At 35.1% G+C, this 17859-nt stretch overlaps 1 protein-coding gene across 1 annotated transcript; it reads right to left on the reverse strand.

The window, feature by feature from the left end:
• Positions 1-8075: 8075 nt before the first annotated feature.
• On the reverse strand, positions 8076-12840 carry LOC136800964 (toll-interacting protein-like). Its single transcript, XM_067057575.1, is given in 6 exon segments — positions 8076-8547; positions 10660-10812; positions 11232-11280; positions 11782-11915; positions 12664-12773; positions 12776-12840. Coding segments are annotated over 6 exon segments (858 nt in total). The 5' UTR covers positions 12807-12840; the 3' UTR covers positions 8076-8166.
• Positions 12841-17859: the final 5019 nt, after the last annotated feature.

Raw genomic sequence — 17859 nt, forward strand, 5'->3', positions numbered from 1 at the left:
GTTATCAAGGAAAGGGCTTAGGATTGCTGATGAAGCAAATAATTATGTCTCTATAAATTGACCATATAAACATTCATTCGTGTTCAGACTTTGATATAGGTTTCGAGAAATATTACACGGCACCTTAAAAACCACTATCATACCGTTTTGAAAATTGATTAATTGAATAGATGGTTTGTATATTGCAATCGCAATGAAAGTACTACAAAAAAGGTTTCTTGTTCTTAAGTTTCATTAGCTAAGCTTCAATGTTTGTTAGTCGTTTTAAAATATTCTAAGTTAGATTCTAAAATCTGGTGAAACAGTTCCTAGCAAACAGGCATGAATTATCTAGGGCGCAACCTAGGGTGGGGCTAGGGGACTAAATGCTGATGTGGTGAAGGCATTTAGTTGACACATAGCATCACCTGTGTCTTATGAGACTATGGGTGAGGAAGCCAAGAGTTTAAAATTGTACGTAATTAAAATCATGTTTTTGGTATTAATCATTCGAGTTTTCACATTTGAAAATAAATGATATCTAATTGGTAAATAAGACAGATGGTATGAGAAAAAAACCACAAATTCAAGATCAATTAATTGAGGATGATTCGATTGTGATTGGATTTAAGGTGCTTCAGGATGTTTTAGTGTATTGAATAACTGTTTTAATTGAATTTTCAGTTATCGGGTTGCACAATACTCTTTTAATGTCCAATTAATATTTACAAAGTAAAGAAGGAATAAGTCAGGGTTGGCAAACAAGATACGTCATGTCAATTGAATAACGTTATAGCATCCCAAACTAGGAATGTCTAAAGAATATTCACGATGAAATGAAAAAACACCATTCTTATAAAAAAACGCGTAACTAAGGGAAAATAGGAAATTTAAACCTGAATTAAAATAGTTATTTGTGGTAAAATGGAACATACCAGAGTCTCAAAAAAAGAGAGTATGAAACGAATGATAGAGCCGAATACATGTTTTTTTTATAAGAATTGAAGTTATAAGTATATTTAGGCTCAAAATTTTGGCTGTTCTGGCTGGAATTTTACAGGTTTTCAAAATTTCTCTGAAATTTCGCTTAGGATATAAGCATGCTTCAAGCATTTTCAGCCTTGCCAATCCCTCAATCTAAGCATCTTTGAGCCAGTTTTAGGAAAAACATGTAGTCTAAAAGGAACCTGTCGTTGATGATCTAATAAAGCACGACAAATAATTCCAAAACAATCCTAGGTCATCATCATTACACCTGACATTCTTATATAATCTTAACGAGTTGTCCGCGAAAACAGGAATTAATTTTTACATCACAAAATCAAACGCCGATGCCTCGAAACAATTACGTCTATCGTACTTTCTAATCTGTTGCTAAGCAACCAATGATAATAACAAATTGATTGGTTTTTCAAAATGAATGCATCACTCCTACGTCGAGAGTTCTCGTAGAAGAAGTCGAAGGAGTAGCATTACGTCATCTTTTATGAAACATTTAAAACAATTTGACATAAATAAAAACAATTTTTTAACGAATTTCCAGGAAGCGAAAATAACTACCGTACGAGATGACATCAACGAGATGACATCTTCATGGTGAAACCACTACAAACATTAATGATTTGAAGTTTGTTTTTAATAGTTAATTAAATGCGTAAAACATTAATTTGCTGAGTGTTTATAGAATATTATGGAAAATATACTTTAAAATGTCAACTTTCTATTTTCTCGGTCTGGATTTCAGGCTTGTAAAGTCTCTGCAAATTCAGAATATATCATTTGGTCAGCGAATCGTTAATTTTTTCACACGAGCAAAATAAGATCCATACGGAAACCCATGTAAAACAATGATTGGTTTATAAACCAGTAAAGACATAGAGGTCATAACAGAGGACTAAGACTATACTGATATTCAATGGAGTAACGTTAACTTTTGAACTAGTCTTATATTCTGGAACCAGAATTCAGTGAATAGAACAGGGATATCTTATACGCCTATGCAATTCAAGTTGAAAGCAACATTAAGACCATGTTCGCACGTGAAAGTTCCGTTTCGGGAATGAAGCCATTCTATTGGTTAGAAGTGACGTAATACTTGAATGCAACCAATAAAATGGCTTCATTTCGTTTACGGAACCGTCACATGCGAACATGGTCTAATTTTAGAACTGGTCCTGGTCTTATCTGGAAACGGAAAAGTCTGAAGATAAAACATGAAAACTCTATCTACACTTCAAGCTGAATACATTGAGATTCAATGAAGCAATTTACTACTTGGAGTTGGTTTGAAAGGTTTGAGGATACAATATGGATTTCCTACGCCTGCAAATGTCAAAGTTGAACATTAAGTCCTATCCTTTATTACGACAGAGGGGAGAAAAGCAGAAGAGCTGCAGTCGCAGGACCAGTTAAAGTAGGTGTTTCCCGAAGGAAAGTATTATTTGTAAGGGAATAGGATAGAGTGGCATAGAGAGAGAAGTTGGGGAAAACTCTATGCCAAATAATCTATGATGCCTCGTACAATGCCATTATCAATTTCAAAATTGGCTTCGCAACACAATAGTATAGAAAAAACGGCCTTGAAGACGGCCCTGGCCGGAACATGTTGGAAATTTCTAGCATCTAATGGTATTTTTGTCTCGATCCTCCGTCCGATATACAATAGCATTAGTCCATAGAAAGATTGTTTCTCAGCAGCAAATTATAAAATGTTTCTCTCGATGACATGATCAAGATGCAATTAATGATTCAATGGCTAAGTTAATGGAAAAGGTACAGGCGGAGTGTTTTTTAAAGTATGGACATAAAAATCGAGAAATGGATATTGAAAACCGATTCTTGTTCACTGAAGCTATAGTTGGGGGGGGCGTACGGGGTTTGCGATTTCTGAAATACCGAATGATTTTGCCAAAATTTCCGAAATTCCGTAAAAAATACTTGCAATTTCGGTGCCGATTTCTTTGGGTCTTTTTCCTCGTTTTGACTAATTTTAGATCAAATTTGATTCTTCATGTATGAATTCCGAAAATGGGGGATAAAAACTTTATAATACCGAAATTTCGAAGGAAATTCATGGATTTCCGATACAGAAACAATTTCCGCAATTCCGAAATACCGTACGCCCCCACATAGTTTAGCAAACTGGACGACTAAGCAAAAAATAATTGGAATCGACAAATTGTACTTTATATAAACTGATTTTACCCCGTAACAATTAAACGAAATATCATATAACACTCATATTACTGTACTACACAGAATATAAACGACTCCAGTCTACTGTTAGCTAGAATGACTTTACTTGGGCAAGTAAAAGTAGAAAGATGGTGAATCGTGAACAGTTTGTGGAGTTGAACGACTTACAAAAACAAAGTTACCATAATTATTATCTAACAAATTATTGCAACACATGGACAGTTACAGTAATTACAAACACATAATTTAAGGGGGCCAATATCAAACAGTTTGACGTCAAGCTTTCAAAATAAGGCGGGCTAAGGTAATAACAGGTGAAGCAAAACAACGTTAAGTCATTGCTTAAAATAAATCTTTCATCACGGGAAAGTCTAGAAAGAAATTAAATGAAAAGTAAAGATTTTGACTTGTCTTTTTGCCCCATTTTTATGTATTTGACATTTTGCTAATGGGTAATGCGAAGGCTTTTTGTACAAATGGTGGATAAAACATCTTTCAACGTGCCCGATGACGGGAGAAAGAATCTCTCGGAACGTAGCCCAACGTAAATCTCGTGATCCAAGCCACGATAAACTTCCAATACGAGCATAATAGCTAATAACTTAAGTTTGTATGTTAAGCGTGCAAAAAAGTATATGACCAATAATGTGTTGTTAGAAATGATACAGTTGACTCTCTGTAATTCGATCTTCCAGGGACCAAGAGAACTTCCTTCGAATTATAGAAAGATTCGGAGTGCAGGAACTATTTTATACGACCTCTCAGTTAAGAGGGTCAATATTCTTCGTCAAATTACAGAAAGATTCGTCCTCGAATTAGAGAAGAGAGAGAGATTTGACTGTATCCAAGATAAGTAGACCAAACGAATTACACTTTGTTTTGAAAGATTGGAGAAAGAGTCACCGGAACTTTTTACAATAATGTCATCGACTAATACATTTTTCTAATTCTATGGTTGGAAGAGGATTGAGAGCATTCCGTCCCGCTAACCGCCGCTGATGAAATATAGGAGTAAGTGACTAAAAGTATATTTGTGAGGAAAGAGTAATCATAATTAAGTAATACGTGAAATGACACTTTGGTGTTGGTGAGTCTCAGACAATGTCTGACAATTTTTGAAGAAGTCAAGGAATTCTTGACATAAAGAAACAAAATTGAAATAGAATAGAGGGCGGAAAAGAGAGGCGTTGTCGTGATTAAGAATGAGTCAAGTTTTCCGTCGTGAAAATGAAAATACCAACTATTTATAGATTGTCGAATATTTTAACTTCCTAATGTTATTCTCTGGCTAGAAATCAGAAAAATGAATCATTAAATAGATGGCTGAAGAAATTCTTAATAACTAATAAATATGGTGCTAAGCTGACGTTTGATAAAATTATTGAAATAATTATTAAAATTTCGATAAAATTAACATCCTTTTAAGCAACTATACTTTGTAACAGACTGACTGCTATATCATTTCTAAATTCTAAGAATCTACATCAAGTCTAAACGCAAATCTCGAAATATTGAACTGACATGGATCGAAGAAGGTTTTTCCTCAATTACCATAAAAGCTTACCTGCTCAATATACAAACAAGGAAGATATTTTGATACATCGCAGTAACTGCTTGTGTGGGAGTGATATGTCTATAAACATGTCGAGTTAAATGGCCATGAAATTTAAGAATTTTCATTTACAATATCATTTTCTTTGGAAATTACAGTAGTAACCACAACAAGTATTGAAAAACAATTTTTGTTTTCGTGTAGGAGTCGAAGGGAAATTCTTCAAGCTTTCACAGAAATAGAAGATATAGTGCATTATCTTAAAAAGGCAGAAAAGCTAACTTCATAACGCTAAAGACTATTTTGTGAAAAAAATTGCCGAAATGGTTAAAACTTATTTGAAGTATTTGAAGTGAAAGAAAAAGTCTTCGTTAACAACACAAGAAAACTACAGGGCAAATATTCAGGGGTTGACCAGAAGATATAAAAAATTAATTCACAAAAAAATTTGATTTTCATTATTCTGTGTTTTTTTCCAATTCATTATTTTACCAAAAAAAATTATCATCAATTTTACAGTTGGAGACAAAATAATGATCATGTTATATCTTTTAATATACAAATAATTATAATTTAATGATATTGATGTTGAAGAAAAAGAAAACAAAAATTTTTATATTAAAAAATAACGCATGTATATGTGCAAAAAATTATTCCTAAAATCCACCTATCAATTCTGGTCGATATTCTGTTTTTTTATTTACTAAAAAGAAACAGACCTAGTTAAGCAATGTAGCAACGTTGAAGATCACAAAGCTTCCTAAAAGATTTGACCTAAAAGCAGGTCCGTGCAATGAACTACATATTCTTTCTTTATTAAGAACCAGTAAACTTTTGATGAGACTCGCTGTTCTTATTTTTTTGGAACTTTGAGCATCAAACTTATAGGGTGAAACTCAGGTATTTTAGGATTTACGCCAAAACATTAATACTTTGACCACTAAATTTCTTGAAATTAAACTAAATTCCAGGCTCAGCATTGTTGTTAAATTGTTCTTATTTTTTGGCGATTTCGAGCCTCGTTATTTTTATAAAATTATTTTTGTATAAGAAAAAGAGTGTGTGTAGTCAGGTTGGTATAAACTTCAAATTTTTGCTATGAAAAAGGTGTGCTATGATTCATGAAATGTGTCGTAGGCTTGGTTTTTCAGAGATATTCTTCCTCAAAGCAAAAAAACGTCTTACGTAAAGGCTCGATCGAAATTAATGAGCAATCTACAAACTTCACTTGAAAACAACAAAAATTATCAAAAAGCTTATCGCATATTTTTCTGATAGATATGAGCAGTAGATAAACTTTATTTAGGACGTAAAAGCGCAGGTAATTGTATGCCTTTTCCCCACATGAATTGCTAATTAGATCGAAATTAAATTTTACTTAAAAAATCTTCGCCCTGATTTTTATTGACGCTCAAAGTTCAATCCTAGCCGCAAAATTAATTTACTTAAGAGAAGTACTCTTTAAATCTATACAGAGCTAAAAATACAGCAATTTTAGATTTTTAATTCAGATAAAAACATGTTTTTTTATAAATCAAATCAAATCAGCCTTAAAATATCTAACAGGTCGGCTTTATAAATAAAATTTTGGCTTTCCTGACTAAGACTTTTTAAGTGTACACCATGCACAAAACGTTCCATTTTGTACGTTTGATGAACATTAAAAAGATCACTATAAACGTCAAGCTATGGACCTGTTGCGTCACGTACGTCAGCTTAAAATTATAAAGGATTTCATTTAGACAGAATCTGTGTTTTACATTTTGAAAAGCAAAAAAAATACTATATTATGATACTACTAAAAAATATTTAGAATTTTATGGTAAGCCATATTTTGTCACGTAACTTTTACAACGAAAATTCGCTGTAAGAACTGTCAAAAAATGATGTGATTTAAAATCTAAAGAATTCTTAAGAGCGAGCTTTGAAAATTAGAAATATCGACATGAAATCCAAGGTATACCCTTGCGTCTAGAGTCTACACACCTAAGGTTTCAAAGGTATCCTAAATTGTATACCAGTCAGACTCTCAGACTCAGTCTCGTTCTTATGGGAGGTTTGCTTAAGTCCTAAACATAGTTTCTAATCAAAAAGATATTTTCATTCCGTGGACTTTCTCCATTAGCACCATGCTTTCAAAAACAAACTTGTGAAAAAATGGATCGTCACATAAAACAAGCACGATCATTGGAGAGTTGAATAAAGTCTAACCTCTTAGCTTAGGTCACGTCACTTTAAATCACGTAATAAGGATACAGTATCGTTCTTTTCGTGACTTAAGTCTTGAAAAGATCAAGAGTTTTTAAAGACTGGGTTTTTCAAGCTCAGGGGGGGGGGGCGAATTTTGGATAGCTTCGCGAAGACGACGATTTTTGTGATTTCTGAGATTAAGATTCGTTTAGACATTGCTAATACACGGGTTTCGAATTAAATCTGGCGCGAGAGAAAAAATCAAGTAAATAAAAGGAGCGATAAGGGGAAATGCCTTATAAAAGGTTGATAGATTTCCTTTCTTCTCTTTTGAAAGCCAGGTGTTCATTCAAAAGATGTTTTTCTATTTTAAATTCAATAAAAGAAATATGATTAAACGATTGACTTTTTATTTTAATGTTTTTTGTTTTCATAATGACCCATAAAGTCTGTCAAAATGGAAAATGAGCTAAAATTGCTTGATACACGGCCAATTTTCGTTCTGTTTACTTGATATTTTTCGTGCAAATTTACATGGGATCAAAGCTAAAGCTAAGCAAAAATTTAATTCGAAACCCGTGTATTACTCGCAAAAACTAGGTCTTCCATAAAGAAATTTTGTTGCCTTTAGTTAGCTGTTTTAGGTGGAGCAGTCCTTGATCTAAAACCAACAAAGGTAGGAATTCTATTTTTGGGACAAAAAAACAAAGTCCTTATTATACGTATTGATGAACGATAAACGAGATGATAATAAAACTTATCATATCTAGCGAGTTGACGAGATTAATAAACATAATTCATGATTGATGTGTGATGTGACGTAAGTTTGATTTGTAAGACGTGCCCAACAAGCAAAACAACGCAAGCGTAAACGCTGGATTTAGTTGATAATAAGTTGACTATAGGGTGGATAAATTGGTTCTTTTAATACTCGCATGAAAATAAGCCCATTTAGGATGGGTATGTTGTGAAATTTGGAGGACTTCCACAAAGCTCCCATCTTTAAAGCATAAAGCACTCCTAAACTAGATGAGCTCGGTGGTATTCGATTATCACTTTTTAACGAGAAGGGGTAAAGAGCCATTATTTAAAGTGAGGCCCTCCACTTTAACTATTACTAATAAAAAAATTAAACAATAGTAAAAAAAAATAACCAAAAAGAATTTAGCAGCTCTACACAACCCTTCCATATATTGTCATTTACAATAACCAAAACAAACTAAAAAAAGATAAGCCACTACTACTGTTGCTCAAGACGCACTCATTTCCAATAATTGAGCTGCTGCACGATCTAAATTCTCACCAGACGATTGATAAACAGATTTAATAATCTCGTCATCCAGTCCTGGACACATTTCTTTCAGTGCCTTTAAGTCTTTTTCATTAATTTGTCCGAGAGAAGAATCGGGAATGTGTGGTTGCATAAATTGTTGTTGTGTTTGTTGTGTCTGTTGCGGCGGCTGGGCGTATGGAGGGCGTACCATTTGAGGTTGAGGTGCAACCATTGGTTGTTGGTACACCATGGGCGGAACACCGTATACCATACCACCCCCGTAAATGTTCGGTGGCTGTTGGATGAGGACGGGCGCACCGCCAATCATTGGATTCATCATCATGGGCGCAGCACCCTTCTACGATAATAACAGTTTTTTGGATTGAAAAAAAAAGTGATGAATCGAGTTAAAACAGAATACGCTAAGTTAGGAGAACTGCACTTTAAATTTTAACTAATTTCTAAACTAAACTTCTTTTCTAAGTAGCTCTTCTACTTTCAAAACTTTATAGTAAGCGTGCATGTGGTCTATGTTTTTTTCCCTGGCATAGGCGCGTCTAATTACGAATCCGGAACGGGAAGAGATAGATAGTAACTAGATAGTTTCAACTTCAATAAGGTAATGACGATTTCGTTGACTTGGAAGAAATAATACACATAGCGGTGCAAAGAGGTGAGGGGTAAAGCTAAGTGAATCAATTATCTCAGTCTACGCAATGACGTGCAGTCTTCTAATTCAATTTGCGGAGTTCGTGACATGTATCATAGAAGGGTAGCGAGCATGCGATGCGAAGCAACTATCTTGATGGAATTTCAAAATTTCGATGAAGGTATATACAAGACAATCTTTTAAGACGTTAAAAAGCACATTTTGGTGTTTCGTGAAACGATTTGTGTGGTGGGGACATGAGTCATACGAAGATTAAGGGTGGAAATTCTACAGTACCAAAAACAAATTTCGTTTACTATACTGCCGACACTTGCCCAGACACTTGCGGTATGTTCAAGATTTAGGACTTAAATTGTTGAAGCCTATATACAGGTTGCTTCAAGGTATATTTATGCTTCTTCCGGTAAATAGACTTTTATAACTTGATATTTCATAGACAAGCCTAAAACCAAAGCAGTTCTAGAGTGCACTCAGGTTATTAAACCGGGCCGAAAATGACGTAAGAAGATCAGCATGCGTGGTGGGAATGTCTAAAGCAATTCTTACTATTCTTATCTACTGTAAATTTATTAAAAGTTGGTCCAGGTCAACTTTAATTAAATCTTATTCCCTTAATACCCCTTTAAGGAAAATCCAAACTAGGATAAAGTTTCAATGAGAGTGGAAGAAAAGAATTATAAGCCGATCACACCATATTATATTGGGATCATTGACAATATAGATTGACTTAGTGTGCATTATTATAATGGAACAGTCGGTGAAAATCCTCTAAAAACGTCAATCTATTTATTCAAGGAAGAAACTCTTACAAAGAATTGTGTTGACAGGCCTTTCAAGTGACATGCGGATCTATTGAATTACCTTTTTATTTGGTTGTGTATCGATGCCTGTTCAAATATTATTATCGAAAATCTTGTTTCAAAGTTACAAACATTTTACATAATATAAGGAATAGGTCGAGGTAATACTAAGTTATACAACTTAACCGAAAGTTTGACCTAGCCTCGAAATACGATTTCTTCGCTTGCAAAAACTAAAACAAAACATTGTCATACACTGTAAGTAGTCTACAAACGACCAGCGTCTCAAGCCTAAAATAATCAACTCATTCAATTAACGAAAAGCTCCTCTTGGACTTGACTCAATTGGCTGATGGTAGATATTGAATATTTAAATTTTACTGAAGCATGTCTTGTACAAAAGAAACAAAACAACGTATCAAATCCCATGATTAAAGTGGAAAAAATGAAGGCAGTCTGCACCCCCTATGTTGAAGAGGTGTGACGTCTGGGGTGGTCTGGAAAATAAAAGATCCAGGGTGGTCAGTAAAATGAGGTCGAAAATCCAGGGTAGCCAATAATATGAGGCAGAAAATCCAAGGTGGTCAGTAAAACGAGGTCGAAAACCCAGGGTGGTCCAAAAGACGAGAAAAAAAATCCAAGAGGGTCCTGAAAAATTGAAAAAAAAATTCCTCTTTCCAAAAAGACCATTCTCAACATAGGGGGTAAAGATTCTTTCTAGAAGAGCCCAATGTCTAGAAAAAGGGAGCAAATGACACGCCTAAGTAGGCAAAGGAAGTTGAAAATTGATCCAAAGTGGTTGAAACTACCTGAAGATAAAGCTTAATCTTGAGATGAAAAAAAACCAAGCGACACAGTGAATCGGTCTTACTAGCCATATCGAAGAGTTGGAGACAAGGCCTGACAACCACTAACAGTAGAAGAATTAAAAATGGTATGCCCGTAGCCATATGAAAAAGTCATAAACTGCGACTAAAAGTAATGAAATAAAAAGACAAACCTTGTATTGCATGATGATTTGAACCATTCCTTCTTTACCGTCACCCTGTTTACCGGTCAGTGCATGCCATTCATCATCCGTTTGTCCTTCCAATACTTCTGGTTTGATCTTGATCATGCCCCACGCCACTTTCTCATCCATTTGAAATGTACGCTTGAAGACAGGTAGGTAACAGTTGCAGGTTACAGTCCACATTAATTTCAATTTTCCAAAACATTCTATTTCTTCTTGAATACCCAGCAAAACAAAAGACTGTGTGCGTATAATGGGTGTGGACCCATTGAGGTAAAAAGGTAAATATACAGAAGGAAAGGCTGTTGGCACCCCTTGCCAACATAACCAGAGTTCCTGAAAAATCCAATCTTTCCTTAGACCCCTGGAATTTCTTCTCAAAATTCTTAGCGAAAATGTTTTCCTCTATCAAATGAAATGGCCCAATATAGTACAGTATTTCTTATTTGATCTCCTTATTCGGGACCAGTATTCTTTCTTAGGGTTTGCCGGAGGTGGAAAAATTTCGTATGGATTGATTGGAAAGATTTTTTCAAATGCTAGAAACAATTGAACTATACCTCGTCGTAAATTTCGATATAAAATTCCGTGACACCAGGCGGTAGTTGACTAGAAAGGAAAAATATACAGAATAAAACCAGATCCATAAAAAGACCGAAGTTTGCCGCAAAATACTAAAAAAAAGTATAAGCGTTTAACAAAGTATAAGGAGCGATGGCCAAATGATCAAGGCGCAAGCGACTGAAACCAGGGGTTATCAGTTCAAATCCTCACTCCTTTCAATGTTCCGTTCAGTTCATAAATAGTCTAGCCGGTTGGCCATGGACCCCGTAAAAGAATCGAAAGACTTCTAAAAGTCCTCCAGATTAATGGGATATCCATGTAAAATATCGAATTTCAGATCATGCTCACAAGTTACGATTCCGTTTCGCTCCGAAACGAAATGAAGCAGTTCTATTGGTTACATTCAAGTGTTACGTCACTTCTTACCAATAGAATGGCTTCATTTCGTTTCAGAGCGAAACGGAACCGTTACGTGCGAGCATGGTATCAGTGCTCACAACAAAATAGGACACCATACAAAAAGTTCTGACGCTGAACCAATTATACCTCTGTATCGTTTTGTTCCACCTCGGTGTTTTTGAACCATTGTATGCAGTAGGTGTTTCGAAGACCATTACGCCAAGACGGATTCGACAGAAAGGGTCCATCCTCGTCATACCATAATTCTTGGCCAGTCTTGCCTGAAGAAAGTAAAAATAATTTTATGATCAAAGGGCCTCATTTAACGTATGTCCTAACATTCTCAAACAAAAGAAAGAACAAACTCCTCTCAATCCACATCGCGCTAGTAATAATTTTAAGAAATGTTTTTGTTATTTCTACTTTGTTAGGAGAGCGGCGCCCCCTTTCTGTATCATAAAAAAGATTACTTTTAAAGCGTATTTGCTAAAAGGAGAAAGGTGGCTGCCCATTCATTAAGCGAAGAGTGAGGGGGCTAGCCCTTCTCTACTTGCGCTAGATCCGGATCCAGAACGAACGACGCATCCTAAAAGTTAGGCGCTCATTGAAATTTCGTAACCATAACTCAACCTAAACCTCAGACGTTCAACCCGTTCGAACTTGAGAAAAGAAAGTTAAAGCTATAAAATGAAGTTTATACCATTTGCAAATTAGAAAGAGGCCGAAATTATAGTAATTTAAATTTGTGCTCTTTACTTCAACCAAGACAAAGATCATATTTGAAAATGAATAAAGTTGACGCTCTCTTATTCGACGCTCCATTATTCAAAATATTACAAGTCATCATCAACAAGAAACTCTCATAAACGACACTCTATTATTCAAAACGCTCCCTCATTCGATGAAAATCCAATTCCCTTTGAAAGTAGAATAAGAGAGCGTCAACTGTACAGTAATTCAAATGTTGAAAAAAACGCCCGCTCTAAAAAACGTGTTACCTAGAATCCTTAAAATTAAAAAAGGTGGTACCTGTACTATGGTGAGATTGATGGCACCAACAGCTGATTGATGGAATCCACCGAAACCCATCGCTTGTTGTTGTTGCAGCATTGCAGAGGTGGTTGATCGGTCGATGTCATTTGCAAAAAGTCGTCTGGTAGAGGTCCTAACATCACTTGGGCACGTTTATTGTTAGATTTAGGCGATGCTATGATAAATAGATATGAAATTCACCATTATCATTACCTATAAGTATTTATAAGTGACCTTCAGGGTCTGGAGGGGGTTTATCTAAAGAATCCTGCATTTACTAAAGATAGAAAAAAAGAACGACAAATTTCATAAAAAACGACAAATGTCGCCATCCATTAATTCCGACCGAAGGTGACTGTACCACCCTTACGTATTCATTCCTTTGTTTATCACGGGAAATGCAGGATTTTTTAGAGGAACAGACTGCTGTTATCAATGTCTAAGATAAAATTTCATGGCTCTAAATGATGCGTGGTCCCTTTCTCTCAGACTCTAGGCGAAAATATTTGTGCCAAAGATTGTTGAAAACAAATATGCCAAAGACCTCGCACTCAATCTTTCTGCTTGTCACAAGAAATTTAATAAACTTAGATAAAAAGAAGAACACTAACCTGTGGCACTTGCATTGCTATTACTTGGAGGTTGGTGATCAAAATCTTCAGTGTCGTCAACCAGTGCACTATAAGCTTCTGCACGTGCTCCAGCCATGATATTTTTTTTTAATTTTAATTCTTTTTACGTTCTTGAATTATCTTTATTTTCTCTAAATCAAAGGTTGTCAAAGGTTTTAAAAGAATAAGCATTAACATAAGTGTAACCATATAAAAATTAAAAAAAATTAAGAATACAGCCGCACGATCTCATAATATAAAGAGGAATCCCATTGGATGGTACCACAATAAACTATTGGGAACCAGCTCAGTCCCATGTGAAGCTCCGAGTATGCTTAACTAACTACTCTTTTGTTGCTTAAATTCATTGATTTTTGGCGCATTTTCCAGTAATGTAGAGGCCTTATTCAACCCCCCCTTGGGGTTTGCCCTGCTCGCAGTGTCACTAAACTCCAGCCGCCAAACATCAAATGCTTCCTAGAACACTGAATGTGGATCGCCTCACATAGAACAAGCCAAAATGTGTCTAACGGGTCAGTCACCAAAACTGACTAGTTTTTTTAAACCAAATTTTTTACACAGTGAATTTTTTTCTTTTCAGTACTTTTAGCAAAGAAAAAGTAATTCAAATTTAAAACAATTTTATCTGCAGAATTTTTTTATTAAATTCGATTGAATATATCAAAAGTTATGCTCCATTGAATAAAAAAGTTACTTTCAGAAAGTGCTCAAAAACGTTGAAAATGAACCTATCAACTTAGACAGGGTTTACATCAAATCAAATCGAATCAACAGAACACAATAGAATAATTCTTGATATTCATGACGTAATCTTTTTTTATATACGAAAACACCAGAAAAACACCGGGCGTTTGTTGCCACCAGTATTGCCACCGCCCAGTGTTTTTGTCTGTTTCTGTATAAAAGATTGCACCGTGAATATCAAGAAAAGTGATTTGATTGGGAAACACAATTGAGTTCCAATTGAATTACTATCCAGGATAATATGCAGTTTGATTGTATTCTATATTATTGTGTTCCATTGTGTTTGATTATATTCAATTGTTCGAAAATACTTTATTGACTACTGCTGGGTATGTATGTCACAAAAAAGTTTTTCTACTTCAAATTAATTTTTAAGTTCTTTGCCTTTAACCAAGCTAAATCATTTTAATTTCATTTTAATTCAATCACTGTAAAGGGGAAAGATAAACTTAAATTCTGGTGGGTCATGATTTATCAAATTTGGTTAATTGGAGCAATAGTTATGATAAAAAAGTTTTTTTCAGAAATTGGTCAAAAACGTCATATCAAACTATCAAATTTGTGTGCCAATTTTTGCATAATAATAAGCTTGTTCCCAATTAAAAAACACAAATTAACCAACTTTAGTCTCAGAAGGATGAAAATCTTCATTCATTGTCTTATACACAAATATTTACCCCCCCCTATCATAAATCTCTCCTCCATCAGCCTTAGCCCCCCCCCAACATTTCAAAAATGGAAAAAATACCTGCCCATTAAATAAATTTGGCACAATTCTAAATCCCCTAAGTTTGATGGTGTAATATATTCGTGTGGTGTCAAAACATCTTGTTCTGTTCTCTGATTATTATTGATGACACTCCAATCACTTACGGGATTGGACAAAGGTTAACAATAGATTGTGACGTGCACCCATAATTTAATATTTTCATAATGTATTTTGTTTCTTACCTTTTAGAATAAGGATTTTAGTAGAAAATAAGGTTTCATATATTATTATTATTTTTAAGTTTGGGTGCATATCATTTAGCCGAAAACCCAAAAAAGTGAAGGGTTTAGCGAACGCATTCATTCATTTAAAAGTTTACCTAAACAGACAATCAAAGCCAACGGTCATTTTTCTGTGTTTTCTTATTTGCTAAACTAAGAGTTTGGTCAACAGACTGCACCATTTGATTTTTCGTTTTGCTAAACCATTATTCTAGCCAAGCACTTCACCTTGTTTACGCTTAAACTTCCAGAAGAACTGGCAGTGTTTTTACAAGAACGCTGTACGACACATATGTCAGAGAAGGAGCTGGAGGAGTTGGCAACAACAGCAACGCTGTACGACACATATGAGCTTTGTTAGAAAAGAAGGGTTTTACTAGAATACTCTCCATATATGATGTACAACAGAAAATTCATCAGAAACTCTTTCAGCAGCCTTGCTAGCAGTTCAAAATGTTACCAATGGAGAGAAGGATCAAGACCCAGCTGTAGTTTTGAAACATGTAAATGACTCCCGTCATACTACTCAGACAAGCGATAAATTAAATCAGCTATGAGCGTAGACTTTCTATTTTATCTACTTCAAGTGAAAATAAGCAGGCTCGTAAACAGCTTAAAGAAAATTTCAGAGGAGATCAACAAAGAGTATAGATTCTTATTTAAGAGGAATTCCAAAAACAACTGAAGGTTTGCGTTAAAGTGCAAAAATTAGCTGATAAACTCCTATCAAAATCATCGAAGAGAAAATTGCCGGCCATCCACGATCAGCCCTATCAAAGGGACTCCTCCCTTACCTATACGAGTCCAACTGGAGGAGCATCATTATCTTGGTCAAACAGAGGACGGGGCAGTTTGGAACAAAAAAGGTAAGAAAATCAATCATTCTGGGAGCCCAAAACATCAAAAGTAAGTGGACCCCAGAGAATCTAAGGTGGGTTCACCCAACCCTAAGAGATCTTTCTTTAAGAAACTTAGGGACAGAGTTACACCAATCAGCGGCATGTTAAAACTTTTATGGAAAATAGATAATGATAACAGCAGACCAGAGTATCTTAGAGATTGTGAAATGTTTAAAGCTTCCACTAAAAAGCAGACCCCTTCAACAGAGGGGCCAAATCAGATTCCAATGATGGAACAGGAAACGAATGTTGTAATAGAAGAAATTCATTTCAACTGACAAAGGTTCAACCTGTGAAAGGTCAGTTCATCTCAATGATTTTTGTCAGGCCAAAACAAAAGAGCTAAACAAATTTTAAACAAGAAGCCCAGAGGGCATGAAGGCCCAGCGAATAAAAATATGAACTGAACAAGACTTGAGTAGCAGAGGGGATTTGAACCTGGAGTCCCTAATACAAGTTATAGACGCCTTAGACCATTCGGCTGTCTCTTATTTACAACAATGAGAAATAATTCATAATATTTAATCTTATATACAGAGATGTTAGTTTTTTTCCTAACACGTGAACAACTGAACTGTTCACATGATAGAGAAATGTAAAAACAACTTTTTTTTAAAAGAACATCTTCCTAAAGAGAAGAAGGTTTGTTACGGTTATTTCTGTGTAAATCACATTGTTTTTCTTAAAACGTACTACGTCTGTTATATTCTTATAGTTTTAATAGTTAATTGTATTTTCTCCTTTTATGTTTTTAACCAATAAAGACGATTTCAATTGTTTTTTATTCTGTCAATCATGTTCTAACAGCCAATCAAATCCTTCACAATATGTACTAGCCTGTGCTGTGCTTGAAAACGCGTATCGCCTAGTAAATTGTTACACACTGACACCGGGCAGAATGCTAATGAAAGGCCCAGTACGCTAAAGCTAGCTGGGCCAATAAAATAAAAAACTTAATTAACGCCCGCGCCTACCTTACATCCATTTAAAAATGGAAGGGATGAAAAATGTATCGGACCTGTTAAATCAGGGGGACTAAATGGTCAAAATAGACCTCAAGGATGCCTATTGGCACATAGGGATTCATCAGGAATCAAGAAAATACCTTTGTTTTCGTTGGCATCAAAAACTATACGAAATGGGGGTATTAGCTTTTGGGGTGGGTCCAGGACCAAGAATCTTCACAAAACTACTGAAAGTTCCTTTGACGATGTTTAGAAGACTAATATTGAAATTAGTGGCTGACCAATCAAAGCAGCAGAATTTATAAAAAAAAGAACTATACAGCTCCGCTTGCAGCTCTACTCTACCATTTTTGTTTTGATTTAACTTTGTATTCTAATGACCAGACAGGTCATTCATTTGAGGGCTATGCATATTAGCCTCCACTGGTGCAAGTTACCCAATCTCACGGTACTTTACAGTAGATCATTTTAAAATTTTGATTGTCAAACACAATCAAATTGCAATCGAAAATTACCCAGGATTTGCCGTTCGATTGCTTCACCCACGCTAATAGCTCTAACTGAGTGATCCAATTTAATTTAATCACAATCAAACTCATCGAACATAATCGTAATCTAACAAAATCGAAGATTAATCGAATGTAATTGACAATAAATTGAACCAACTGAACATAATCAACTAGCAATCAAACCAATCTAACCTTACTCGAACGCAATCGAAAACAATTGAATATTACCCAGGAATTAGCAGTTCAATTGAGATTCGATTACGTTCGACAATCGAATCGTAATTATTCAATCGCGTACAATTACGTTCGATTGGTTCAATTGCCGACCTAGAGTGTAAATTACGTCAGCAAATAAAAGCCGACTTTAGCTCAACTTACGTCGGCTTTCAAGTCGGCATTGCCGAATGCTGACCTGGATTCACAGGGCTGTAAATGGGTCAGTGTTTGAGGTCCG

This window comes from Clytia hemisphaerica, unplaced genomic scaffold (genome assembly GCF_902728285.1).
Source record: "Clytia hemisphaerica strain Z4C2 unplaced genomic scaffold, Clytia hemisphaerica genome assembly, whole genome shotgun sequence".
NCBI classification, from domain to species: Eukaryota; Metazoa; Cnidaria; class Hydrozoa; order Leptothecata; family Clytiidae; genus Clytia; species Clytia hemisphaerica.